General features: G+C 44.5%; 1 protein-coding gene across 1 annotated transcript; it reads left to right on the plus strand.

Moving 5' to 3' along the window:
- The first annotated feature begins 1,481 nt into the window (after positions 1 to 1,481).
- On the plus strand, positions 1,482 to 13,797 carry LOC114591181 (vomeronasal type-2 receptor 26-like). Its single transcript, XM_077923674.1, has 6 exons — positions 1,482 to 1,642; positions 2,310 to 2,601; positions 3,401 to 4,207; positions 11,064 to 11,291; positions 12,026 to 12,152; positions 12,881 to 13,797. Exons 1-6 carry the CDS (start codon positions 1,482 to 1,484, stop codon positions 13,795 to 13,797), a joined length of 2,532 nt encoding a protein of 843 aa, XP_077779800.1.
- The last annotated feature ends 105 nt before the right edge of the window (positions 13,798 to 13,902 follow it).

A 13,902-nucleotide genomic window follows, 5' to 3' on the forward strand; every position in this document is an offset into this window, starting at 1 on the left:
TAGGGAGTGCATTCCACAGACGAGGAGCCACTGTGAAAAAGGCCCATTCTTGTGTTGCCACCCTCCAGACCTCTTGAGGAGGGAGCATATGAAGAAGGGCCTCAGAAGACAATCTCAGGGTCCTGATAGGTTCATATGGGAAGAGGCAGTCCTTAAGGTATTGCGGTCCTGAGCCATTTAAGGCTTTATAGGTCAATCCCAATTGTCAATAACCTAAATTGCCTCAAAGAATGGAAAAAAGATATCTCTAAATTTGTCTGGCAGGGGGAAAAGCCGCAGATTAAACATAAAATTCCGATTGATAAAAAAAGAAGAAGAGGCTTTGCCCTGCTGGACTTGCAACTGTATTATGAGGCAGCTTGCGTATGTTGGTTAAAGGAATGAATTTTCTTGGAAAATGCATATATTTTACATTTGGAAGGCCATGATTTAAAGTTTGGCTGGCAAGCATGTCTTTGGTATGGGAAAGCAAAGATTTATTGGTATGGGACCCCTGACAAATTAGGGCCAGTCGTGGACGACTCTGGGGTTGCGGCGCTCATCTCGCTTTATTGGCCAAGGGAGCTGGTGTATAGCTTTCGGGTCATGTGGCCAGCATGACTAAGCCGCTTCTGGTGAACCAGAACAGTGGATGGAAACACCATTCACCTTCCTGTCGGAGCGGTACCTTGATGTGCTTTCGAACTGCTAGGTTGGCAGGAGCTGGGACCGAGCAACGGGAGCTCACCCCGTCGCAGGGATTCGAACCGCCGACCTTCTGATCGGCAAGTCCTAATCTCTGTGGTTTAGACCATAGTGCCACCTGTGTCCCAATAGAATAGGATGTGTCTACTTTCATCAGAGGAATGTTGGAGGATATTTGGCAGGCTTAATTCTGTCTGCATATCAAAGTTTCCTCATCATTGTCCTAAAAAGAAATCTTGATCCTGACTCTTGTGAATGTGTTTTTGCACCAAACTTTAGACATGTTCAGCTGCCCGCTCCATTATGCATCTGGAGTCTGGAGCCACATCTGTGAGCTTTTCGCTTTTCTCCAGCCCTGCACCTGCGCATGGAGCCACACAGAGAGTTCATGATCTTGCACAGGGGGTGCTTCTTCCCCTTATAATTATGAAAATCATAGTGATTTTTCTCTTCTTCTCTGGAGCTTTGTCCAAAGATCTTCTTTAAGCTTACTGAAATAAGCATAAGAAATGAGAGCCAGGAAGGATGGGAGCAGAAACATCTCCTGCCGCTCCAGGAGCTTGGGTTGAGACTGAGGGCAGTTGCGTGGAAATCTCTTTGTGTGAGCTTCACTTACTACCACCCCCTTCTGATGGGAAATCTTGGCTGGGTTCCATCACCATTAGGAAAGACGTGCAAAAGCGTTAGGCTTCATCTACTAATTCTTTTGAGTTATCACAAGGTAGGAGGCCGTTCCAGGCAGACATAGGATGCTGGTGTTTCTTCTACTGCTGTGGCTGCCTTATGCAGACTGTGAGATGCCAAAGGTGAAATGCCCCTTAACTTTGGAGAGGGATCAGATTGACCCATTTAATTATTACAAGCCAGGAGACCACCTCATTGGTGGGGTCATTTCTCCCACAAGAGCGTTTCTTAATCCTCACACCTTCAACGAATCTCCTTCCACCAGCTTTTCCAGGTAAATCATTTTGTGGGGGTGGGATTGGTGCTGCTCCATTTTGTATTGATTTTATGAAGCCAGATGACCCCCAACAACCAGGCTCTTTCTTGCTCCTACTAAATCCCTCTCCTCTTTAGCCTTTGGAGGGAGCCTTTGAGGGTGTATCAGTGCTGAAGTGCAATTGATTTCATAGCCTGCTTTTCATGTGTGTACATAATATGTATATTAGGCAAGGTTACATAGAAAAATATATTTTAGGTTTGAAAGAAACCATAGGAAAGGGTCCGAGAGCTGTAGAATTTTTGCCAAGTTCTGATGAACCTGGGTCCCCTCTCCCTCTGAAATCGAACAGGGACCAGGGTCTGTGCCAGTGCTTTGAACCTTCCACTTAGGCTCAGCCTAAGGATGGACCAATCTGTCAATTGTGGTCTCTCTGAGTTTCTCATTCTTCCTATCTCAAATTCCATTTTCAGCATGTCCACAGTACTTTACACACACACACACACACACACACACACACACACCATCAAGGATGATTTGGCTGTTATGGTTGAGTGCTTTGGATCAGTGCTAGCATAAGTTAAATTCCAAAAATTAAATCCAGTTCATCTTGTCAAAAAAGCAAGAAATTAATTTTTTTAAAAAATATTCATTGAATGTGGGACGTATTTCCATATATTTGCAGGAAATTAAAGACAAGATACTGGCAGATCCTCTCCTTCTCGTTTGCTATTCAGGATATCAACCAGAATCCAAAGCTTTTACAAAACATCACCCTTGGCTACAGCTTCTACGAGAACTTTTATAACAGCAGGGTGACGTATGATGCCATGTTAGACCTGCTTTCTACAGGGCAGGTGAACGTTCCCAACTACAACTGTGGAAGACAAAATGACATTCTGGCTATCCTTGAAGGGGCTGATTCTCAAAACTCCATCCAGATTTCAAGCTTGTTGGGCATCTATAAAATCCCACAGGTGCGGATGGAGAGGGGGGGACTTTCTGCAGCCTGAGCCTAATTCCCCTTTGCGATCTTTCCATAGAATCCAAAAACCGAGTGGGGTGGATATTAAGTGGAACTGGAGACAGGCATTCATTTTTAAAAGAGTATTGCACAGACTTGAGAGAGTTTTAACTGCTTCTGGTGGACAATCACCCTTTCTTTCCTCACATAGCCATTTCTACTCAAATTTTTTTTCAGGGTTTCAAAGCAATGGGACTCAGCTACACTAGTAAAGAAACAACGATTTGAATGTGTTATAAACATACAACAGCAGATGGCACAAGAGAGCAGAACATTTTTCTACATGACTTTCCATAGGGTTTCCCCCCGTTTGTTATAATGATCTAATTTCGGACCTATTTATAGCATATTTTTTTCATGTGTGTAGATCCACCCCAAGACAAAGGATTCTTCCATGCAGCAATTTATTGTGGAATTGGAAGTTCTGTGTCGTGTCAACAAATATCATCCTCATCAACATGAGGATGACCTGGAACACCAGGGCACAGAATAAAATCACCGGACACAAACAATTGTGGCTAGAAACCAATCAGAAAATGAATATCTTTCAGAAGCTACTGTTTATTATGTATAGGAATCAAAAAATATTGAGGAAATTAATGGATACATTAATATGAACGCAGATAATAGAAATTGGCATTTTTATTTTCAATCTCCTCAGCATGGAAATGGCTTTTTCCACAGCAGTCATACATTTGTTGGCAACAAAAAAACAAATAAAAACCACCCACTGATCTTCCTTCTCTTCCCAGGTCAGTTATGCTTTTGTCTCTCATGTTCTGAATGATAAGAGGCATTTCCCTTTTTTCTACCGGATGGTCCCCAAAGAAGAAGCCCTGTACCCAGGGATTGTCAAGCTGCTCCAGCACTTCAGATGGATGTTCATTGGCCTCCTTGCACCAGACACTGACAACGGAGTGAGGTTCATGAAGACCTTGACACCGTTACTCATCAAGGGTGGCATTTGTATTGCCATCTCACAAATCTTCCCACAACTTAATACATTGAAAGAGAAGATCCATCATCTTCCATTCCTCAAGTGGAGACAAGTTCATGTATTTGTTTACTATGTAGAAAAATCTTATGTCTTAGAGGGAATATTACTTATACAAGGTTTATTTGATGAGGTGGTGAAACCCATTGTAGGGAACATGTGGATCACAACAGCAATGTGGGACATTTACTTGGACGTAGTGTACTCTGACTTATCTTTCCAACACATCCATGGCATTTTCTCTTTCCTTTTGGAGACAAATAAACGGGCAAAATATGATGATTTTCTACCCTTTTCCTCTGCTATTAAGAAGTTTTGTGAGGAAGCTTTTAATTGCTCCTATTCAAAGCATGCATTCTCAGTGAAAGGCTGGACAAGATGCAGAGAGAGAGAGAAACAGGAGGTGCTGCCTCAAGACGATCTGGAAGGAATCCTCTCTCTAGACAGCTACAGGATCTACAACACTGTCCAAGCTGTGGCACATGCCTTAAATGCTGCTTATTCATCTAGATATAAACAGATGGTGACAGACCGTATGGAAGTTCAAAGGCTGCAGCCATGGCAGGTATTCATTAGAATAATGGTCCTTCTTCATGCCTACTTATAATATCCTTAGAGGTCACAGCCCCTCTGGTCACACCCACCATCTTTAGCACAACTCCTTCTACCGTGGCCCATTTGGAGTAAGTCGTCCTACCTCCTGCATTGAGTTCCTTTCTGCAGGGAAGATGGTCTTGTGCAGGCTCTTCCTAAGCCTCCCTCCCTTCTCACTTGGGTGCTCCATTGGCACTGGCCTGGGCAAACTAAGCCCCAGCCTTTCTCCAAGTGTGTGTGTGTGTGTGTGTGTGTGTGTGTGTGTGTGTGTGTACGGGAGCCTTACTAAGTGTGTATGCATGCAACCAAGGAAACGGGGGCAATTGGCAGGCCCCCAGCTGGCCCCAGCCCACCGGCCAGTGTGCCGGGCGATCTCCAGTCCTTGGCATGAATCTGTGACCCAAGCTTCAGAAGCTAAGGCATGCTACTCAGCAGAGTAAACGCTACGCAACAGAAGTGGCAGGAGAAACTGTGTGAGCATATTTACAAGCAGTTTATTCAGGATACATCAGGACAAAAGGAAACATGTCTGATCCCCTTCGTGTCCAAAGCATGACAGCTAAAGCAAAAGCTATACACAAATGGAAGTACCCAGCAAGCTGTGCTGGAGTGTAAACAGACATGTGACATACAACAATTCCACATGTCTGTTCTTAAGGTGGAACGGAATATCCCAACAGGCTACACATAAGCTCATTAGTGTAGAATTAGGTATACATGTGTAACATTTCTTGTGCCTTAATATTCTCATCCCATTAATTGGAATGATCATTTCTATTTAGCAGAGTTTCTCGAATTTCTTTTTTATGTTGAGCATGGGATAGTCCACACCTGCATGTATTTGAAATTGTCTATGGCAGGCATGGCCAAACGTGGCCCTCCAGCTGTTTTGGGACTACAATTCCCATCATCCCTGACCACTGGTCCTGTTAGCTAGGGATGATGGGAGTTGTAGTCCCAAAACAGCTGGAGGCAGTGGTGTATCGTGGGTTGTCAACACCCGGGGCAAGGCAAGTAATTTGCGCCCCTAACCCGTAGATTTGCGCCCCCTAACCTGTGGATTTGCGCCCCCTAACCCATGGATTTGCCCTAACCCCAGATGTTGCGCCCGGTGCGGCCGGCCCCCCTGCACCCTGTTGATGTAAAGCAGAGTTCCGTGCCCAGCGGAAGGATGAGGAGTACGTACTACATTACTCTATATTGCTTTATTTACAGTTCAAAGCTGATATATTACAGAAAGACATCTTGCCTCTGCAGGAGCAGATAATGCATCCTCTCTCTTCGACAGCTTGGAGAGAATCACACAGTGAAAAACAGGAAACCAGTGTACGTCACATCCAGTCTCCCTTTCCCGTGAGAAACTCCAACAGTACAGACTGTGGAATGTAAACACCTGTCTCGTGACAAGCCCTTTCGCTGCACAGTGAAGGAAAGCAGAAACCAACATCCTCCCCCTTTCTGTGAACATCACTGGGCAGCGTGTTCGTACAATATCAGTACAAACCCAACTTCTGCACATAGGTACAGTGTTGACCTCTTGATACAATCTTGGACAATACATCAGCAGGAATTTCATTACCTGGCATATAGGACACCGTTACGAGTCCCTTCTGAATACATTCCCTAGCATGCTGCAACTTTAATTGCAAGTGCTTCGTGCTTTGCTTACAACCTTCAGACTTCAGCAAAGCCAAACATGCTTTGTTGTCCTGGTAAACCTGGATTGGACATTTGACAGGAATTTTCATATCTTTGCACAATTGTATCAACCATTCACAATCCTTAAGTGAATAAGACAGTGCATTCAGTTCAGCTTCACAAGTACTTAAGCTAACTGTTGTTTGCTTCTTGCATGACCAATCAAACAGACCCTGATTGTACATGTAGCAAACTCCAGACGTACTTTTCCTGTCTGTAGTGTCACTTCCAAAACTTGCATCTGCAAATATTTCAAGACCACCAGACTTCTGATTGTTAAATCTCAGTCTGTAATGCATAGTGCCTTTCAAATACCGCGCTATGCGTTTCAGAGCTTTCCAATCCTTGACACTAGGATTGTTGACTTGTCTGCTTAGCAAATTACAGCTAACAGCAATGTCTGGTCTTGAACATCTGGCAATGAAGTTTAGCTTGCCTAGCACACTTCTGTACAGTGTAGTGTCAGAAAATGCTTCTTCAGTGTCATCTACCTGATAACCTGTTGTCATCGGTGTGTCTACAGGGTTAGCATCCATCAGGTTTAGTTTGCTTAACACATCAGCAATTTTCCGTGACTGGTGTACTAGAATGTTACCATCTTGATCTCTCTCTATTTCCAGAGATAGGTAGTTGTTTACCTCACCAAGATCTTTCATGTCAAAGTGCTCTTTCAGTTGAGCCAGGGCGTTATTGTACATTGCGACATCTTTCCAAAAGAATAATAAATCATCAACATAAAACAAACAGTACAGTTTCTTTTGCCCCTCCTCTTTGACAAATACACATGGATCAGCTTTCCCTTGCTGAAAACCTAGAGAAAACAATACTTCAGTGAGTTTTGTGTGCCAACACCGTGCACTTTGTTTGAGACCATAAAGGGATTTCTTCAGAGCACAAACAAATCCCTGTTTTACCTGTACGCCATCAGGTGGAAGCATATAAAGTGATTCATCTAGAGATCCGTACAGAAAAGCTGTATTAATATCATGGTGACTAATGTGTAGATTTTCCTCTGCAGCTAGCTTGAGCATAAGCCTAATGCTTTCATACCTCACTGTGGGTGAGTAGGTCTCGTGATAGTCTTCACCTGGTACCTGTGCAAAACCTCTGGCTACCAATCTGGCTTTGTGTCTGACTATCTTGCCATTTTGATCTGTCTTCGCTTTGAAGACCCATTTGCTTCCAAGCAGTTTCATTCCTGGAACTACTGGAACTAGCTCCCATGTTTTGTTCCTTTCTAAGGAATCAAGCTCAGCCTTTATGGCATTTAACCATGGCTCAGCTTCCTTTGAATCCAAACCCTGGATTTCTTGGAAACTTGAAGGTTCAAATACCTTCTTGGAGCTTTTAACAGCTGTTACTGCTATCGTAGCAAACTCATCAGCAAATCTCTTTGGAGGTTTGCCTTTTGTGGCTCTTTGTGACCTACGAATTAGCCTTAAGTCTTCAACACTCTCCTCTTCCTTCTTAGGAGAAAAACGACCTATTGTGAACAACGGTTCCTCCAATTCTTCTCGATCAGAGCTTTCAGAGGGTCGCATAGAGGCTTTCGCACTCTTGAAATCCTCTGAATCACCCGATTCAGTTTCAGATTCAGACTCAGAACCTTCATCAGTGGGTGTGGGTTGTTGTGGTTGCTTTTGACTATCCTCAGTCTCATCACCGTCATCAGGATAACATTGGAAAATTCCCACATTCTCCCCCCACTTTGCATTGTACTCAACACTTCTCGTGAGCTTAATTGTTTTAGAGTCAGTCATCATTATTCTGTAAGACCCTTTCTGATAACCTAGAAAGATACCATGCAATCCACGCTTGTCTAACTTGGAGTTTTGTGGTGAGTGAATCCACATGTCAGAACCAAAAATTTTCATGTGTTTGATGTATGGCTTCTTGCCAAACATCTTCTCATAGGGGGTACAACCAATCGCTGAAGATAACCTGCGATTGTAACTGTAAACAAAACACGAGAGAGATTCGGCCCAATAACTCTCTGGAAGATTGGCATCATGCAGCAAGGTTTTTTAACCCTTGAAGCAATGTCTGATTTGCCCGTTCCGCAAGTCCATTCTGCCATGGCGAGCGAGGACTAGACAAATCGTGTTGAATTCCTTTCTCAGTCAGAAAAGCTTCAAACTGCTGAGAAGTGAATTCTCCCCCGCGATCACTGAAAAGAGTCTTTATCTTCTTACCATGCACATTTTCCAACCAAGCACAGAATTCCTTGAACCTAGGAAAAGCCTCTGATTTCTGCTTGAGATTGTACACAAAAATATACCTCGAAAATGCGTCAATGAGAACCATGAAGTACCTATTTCCACCCAAAGAGGGCGATAGTGGTCCAACCAAATCAGCATGAACAATTTGGTATGGTTCCGTAGCTTGCTTACTAGACACCTTACCTTTCGCAGCCATTTTCACCTTGTTTGCTGCGCATGCTTTGCACTTCATGTGGTACTTGCAGGGTTTAATAGTCATACCTTCAACCAAGGCAGGCATTTTAGATACTGCCTCAAAATGCAAATGACCAAATTTTCGATGAAAATCATGAATACATTCTGCATGCAAACTTTTGTTAGAACCTGCAATGCAACAAGTGTCATCCTGCACAACATCATCATAATACAAAACAAACAAACGATCAACATATTCAGCATGCAATACATAGTCATTTTTCTTTGTGATGATGCACTTCTTGTTCTTGAAGGACACGTCAATGTTCCGCTCAATCAGCTGTCCAACGCTGAGCAAATTATGTTTAGCGTCTGGCACGTAAAGGACATTCTGTATCGATAAGTCCAAACTGTGAAGAACAACAGTTCCGTAGCCTTTACTGGGAATAGTGTGGTCATCCGCCTGGTGAATCGCACCTTCCTGCGGCGTAAAAGACACAAACAGTCTCTTATCGTTGCACATGTGGTGGGTCGCCGCCGAATCAACAACGAAGAAAGATCTAAACGTCTTCTGGACCTCTGCAACCTTTGGAGTGAAGCGTGAAACCATAGCCTTGTGCTGCGTTGTCCTAGACACCGGACCTTTGCCTTTGCCTCGGCCTTTTCCACGCGATGAGCTTTCGCTGCGCTGCTCTGTCTTGGCCCTGGGATATCTGCATTCCCTCTTCATATGGCCTAGACGTCCACAAGAGTAGCATTTCACTGCCTTCAAAGCTTTGGCGCCATCTGGTGGTTCCACTGCACTATGGGATGACGTCTGTGAAGACTCCCCCTTGCCCATGCAGCTAGCACCCCGGCGATCTGCTTCATTTAAAATCACGGCAGTAACAAAGTCCACTGTCAGCTGAGCTGTTGGCTGCACAGCAATCTGGGTTGCAACAGACTCCCAACCTGAACCCAAAGATTGTAGTATCATGAAAGAATACACAGCCTCTGGAAAGTTGAGTCCTCTCTGTTGCAGCTCATGTCTCAGATTGTGCATCTCCATCAGATGTAAACGCACATCTCCACCTTCAGCAAGAGCCATATTATGCAGCTTGTTGAAGTAAAACATAGTAGATCCAGCTTCTGTCCTTAAGTGAGCCTCCCTCAAAGAATCCCAAATTTCTCTGGCTGAGGTCTTATCACGCAATAGACAGAGCTCTTCTGGGGATACTATCAATGTAAGCGTTCCCCGTGCTTTGGAATCCTTAGCTTTCCATGCATCTGTAACTGGAGCTGGGGGGGTTTCTGTAATCACCTCAAACAAACCCTCTTTCCGCAGAACTGCCTCTGCATACTGAACCCAGTCCGCATAATTTTTCTTGTTGAGCTTAGGAATCCCACAAGCATCCTGAAGGGCCATCATGACTCTGGCATTAGCCTTCAGCGTTATATATGCTGCTTTAAATCTTGCTGCGTCACTGCTGCAGCTGCTTTATTCCAAAAGCACACTTAAAAGTTACTTTCGATTTCCCCAGCATAGTAACTTGTGCCTGGGAGCCTTATGCCTGTTCCCGGCAAAACGGCTTTAAAAGTTCAAAGTCCAGCCATAAAGCCATTAACTAGAAGCTGGCAGGCTGCCCGGAGCAGTAGTACATACCTCATCAATCATTTTTACGCGCAGAGCAGATTCCGATCCGATCCGTCCCTCTGCATTCCGATGCTTTGCCGGCACTCCGATTCGACTTCTGGGCCCATAACCACGTGTTGATGTAAAGCAGAGTTCCGTGCCCAGCGGAAGGATGAGGAGTACGTACTACATTACTCTATATTGCTTTATTTACAGTTCAAAGCTGATATATTACAGAAAGACATCTTGCCTCTGCAGGAGCAGATAATGCATCCTCTCTCTTCGACAGCTTGGAGAGAATCACACAGTGAAAAACAGGAAACCAGTGTACGTCACATCCAGTCTCCCTTTCCCGTGAGAAACTCCAACAGTACAGACTGTGGAATGTAAACACCTGTCTCGTGACAAGCCCTTTCGCTGCACAGTGAAGGAAAGCAGAAACCAACACACCCCCCACGCCACTGGCTGGAGGGCCAAGTTTGGCCTGCCTGGCCTATGAAGAACAACATTGGTCTTTCCCATTCATGCAGTAGACATTCCCCTTTGGGTTGCTGTCTAAACACCTCTGTTCAAAAGAACACTGGAAATAGTTAAAAGCATGGTGGGAAAAAGAAATGAAAGAAATTGTGATTCCTCAGCACACACTTTTCAGCCTGGGACACAACCTCTGGTGTAGAAATTTGAATGTGGTTTGCTTGGTGCAGTTCTCTGGTTTTCAGTACAGCTGAGGGATCCAAAGAATTTATCACCGTTCAGAAGCATACTGGAAACAGGAGGAAGAAAATAACTGAAAGTACCGAGGAAAATAGTGGGTGTGCAAAGGAGAGTAACAGAACACCAAAACAAATGACCCTGTGTGGAGCTGTTTGAAGCCTGATTTCCCTTCAACATCTGATTATCCCCATATCCCCAAATTTACAGTAGAAAAACCTTAAGTTTGGTGTTGTTTGTGGGTGGACTATGCAGATTAAGTTTGAATGCAAACAGCATGGGAATGCACAGTAGACTCCCTCAATGTTTAGAAAGACTCCAACTCTGAGTCAGAGGAGCTCTAAGCACGAAATGGGCTGAACTGGATAGTAACGAAGTTTCCCATATTCTAAATGTTGCTGTTTTAATTTTAGCTCCACCCTTTCCTGAGATACTCACAGTTTTACAATTCTTCCATGGACGGAGTATACTTGGATGAGAACGGGGAACTGGCAGCTGACTTGGACGTTGTGAACTGGGTGAAGTTTCCCAATCAGTCCGTCCTAAGGGTGAAGTTTGGGAGTCTCGACAGACAGGGCTCCCCAAACCTGCAGCTCACCATCAACCAGGATGCCATTGTGTGGCCCAAATGGCTCAATCAGGTGGGGGAGATCATCTCTTTCATTTAATTGGGTTCCCTATCCCATAAGCTCCAATAAGGGTGCCAGGCTCTGTGTGGAGCTGCCTTCAAATGCATGCCATGTCCAAGGTCCAACATTTCTTCAAGATCTTATGGTGGTCCCCTGAGAAGCTGTGTAAATGGAGGGTCCAGCTATCGGGAAGGCAAATTTCAAGGGCGTAGATAATTTTAGTTACTAAATGAGGTGGCCAAATTTAGAGTGTAAGGCCAAATTTAGAGTGTAAGAACACCCTCATATCTCTGAGAGCCAGTCTGGTGTAGTGGTTAAGAGCGATAGACTCGTAATCTGGGGAACCGGGTTCGTGTCTCCGCTCCTCCACGTGCAGCTGCTGGGTGACCTTGGGCCAGTCACACTTCTCTGAAGTCTCTCAGCCCCACTTACCTCACAGAGTGTTTGTTGTGCGGGTGGAAGGGAAAGGAGAATGTTAGCCGCTTTGAGACTCCTTCGGGTAGTGATAAAGCGGGATATCAAATCCAAACTCCTCCTCCTCCTCCTCCTCCTCCTCCTCCTCCTCCTCCTCCTCCTCCTCCTCTTCTTCTTCTTCTTCTTCTTCTTCTTCTTCTTCTTCTTCTTCTTCTTCTTCTAGTATAGTGAGGTTTCCAGTAATGTCCTGACTGGTTGCATTTTCTGAAATGCACCAGGAAACCAGTTAGGCCTCATGCGATTTCCTTAATGTTCTTTCTCTTTATACTTAGACCTTGCCTTCTTCCAAGTGTGTGGAAAGTTGCCATCCCGGATTCATCAAGGTGGTTCAGGAAGGAAAACCGCTCTGCTGCTATGACTGCATTGCCTGTTCAGAAGGGACCATCTCCATGCAGGAAGGTGGGTAACCATCTAGGAAAGGGACACCCTTGGGGAAGCTGACACAGATATCAAAGACATTTTTAAAGTGAAATTTATAACTGCCCAATGCTATGTGATTATAATTCATGCACAAATTGTACCTTGTTAGAGCACTCCTCTGCATTTCCTTATGTGTACATAGATACTTTCTTTCTTAGAGTCAAATTCCATGACATCTGGAAGCAAGCCTACACAGCATGGGGGGAAATCCTCAGAACTCACATTAGAAATGTCGGTGACTGCTCTCTGGTTTTGGGCAACCAATCCCTTCCGACATGTCACTCAAGCGTTGAACTTTGATTCAGGAGACTGAAGTTTTGGCCTAAGTTTCATGTATTTTGTTATTGTTACATATTTTAAATTAACACTAGAATGGGGTGTTGCTTCTTGTAAAAAACTTCATGAAACAAGAGTAGATAAATGCATAAATCAATAAAATCCTGCCAAGTCAGAAGTAGGGATGACTGACTGATGATAGACCACTCAATTTTTTGCACCGTGGTGCCTACTGTGTGGAATGCTCTCCCAGATGAGATAATGATGGGCACCATCTGGGTGTTCTTTCATCACTATTGATGTATAGATAAATTTTGATTTGTTTAAACTGTTTTTTATATTTTGTTCTGGTTTTTGTAAGCTGCCCTGGGAATGTAGTGTGAATGGTAGAACAACAAAAACAGCAACAACAATAATTCTGTTCTTTGCAGATGCAAACCGTTGCATCAAATGTCCAGAAGATCAACATCCAAACAAGGACCGAGATCAATGTGTCCCCAAGATTATTACCTTCCTTGCCTATGAAGAACCTTTGGGGATCCTCCTGGCTTCGTTTGCCCTCTTCATGTCCTTAACCACAGGCCTTGTGTTAGGAACCCTAATGAAATACACAGAAACTCCCATCGTCAAAGCCAACAACCGGGACCTCTCCTTCATCCTCCTCATCTCTCTCCTGCTTTCCTTTTTGTCCTCCTACCTCTTCATTGGCCAGCCAAGGGGAGGGATCTGCCTCTTCCGACAAACAGCCTTTAGCATAATCTTCTCGGTTGCTGTCTCTTCTGTGTTGGCAAAAACCATCACTGTGGTGCTGGCCTTCCAGGCCACAAAGCCAGGGAACAAGGTGAGGACATGGCTGGGGAAGAGTTTGGCCAATTACATTGTCATTTCGTGTTCCAGTTTCCAAGTTCTCATCTGCACCATCTGGCTGGGGACCTCTCCCCCATTCCCAGACTCTGACATGCGCTCCCAGCCTGGAGAGATCATCCTGCAATGCAATGAAGGGTCTGTTGCCATGTTTTATACTGCCCTCGGCTACATGGGCTTCCTGGCTGCCATCTGCTTCACGGTGGCTTTCCTAGCCAGGAAGCTGCCTGGGACCTTCAATGAAGCCAAGCTGATCACCTTCAGCATGCTGGTCTTCTGCAGTGTTTGGGTGTCCTTTGTGCCCACCTACCTGAGCTCAAAGGTGAAGTACATGGTAGCCGTGCAGGTCTTCTCCATCTTGGCCTCCAGTGCTGGGCTTCTGGGCTGCATCTTTATTCCCAAATGCTACATTATCGTGCTGAGACCTGATCTGAACACAAAGGAGCATCTACAGCTAAAAATCAAATCAAAAGATGGTCTGTGATAGTTCCTGTATGAAAATGTCACAACACTGCAATGGCCACAGACCTTTTGTCTTTGTGATTTACATGTTGGTTGAATTCAAGAATGTGTTATGCTGAACGTTCCA

Source organism: Podarcis muralis, chromosome 2 (genome assembly GCF_964188315.1).
Source record: "Podarcis muralis chromosome 2, rPodMur119.hap1.1, whole genome shotgun sequence".
Classification (NCBI taxonomy): Eukaryota; Metazoa; Chordata; class Lepidosauria; order Squamata; family Lacertidae; genus Podarcis; species Podarcis muralis.

Excerpts from the sequence above, each read along its gene's own strand:
- LOC114591181 (XM_077923674.1), top strand. The coding sequence starts at position 1,482 with ATGCCAAAGGTGAAATGCCCCTTAACTTTGGAGAGGGATCAGATTGAC. Across the intron at positions 4,208-11,063 it reads AAAGGCTGCAGCCATGGCAG|CTCCACCCTTTCCTGAGATA; the intron begins GTATTCATTAGA and ends TTTTAATTTTAG. Across the intron at positions 12,153-12,880 it reads GACCATCTCCATGCAGGAAG|ATGCAAACCGTTGCATCAAA; the intron begins GTGGGTAACCAT and ends TGTTCTTTGCAG.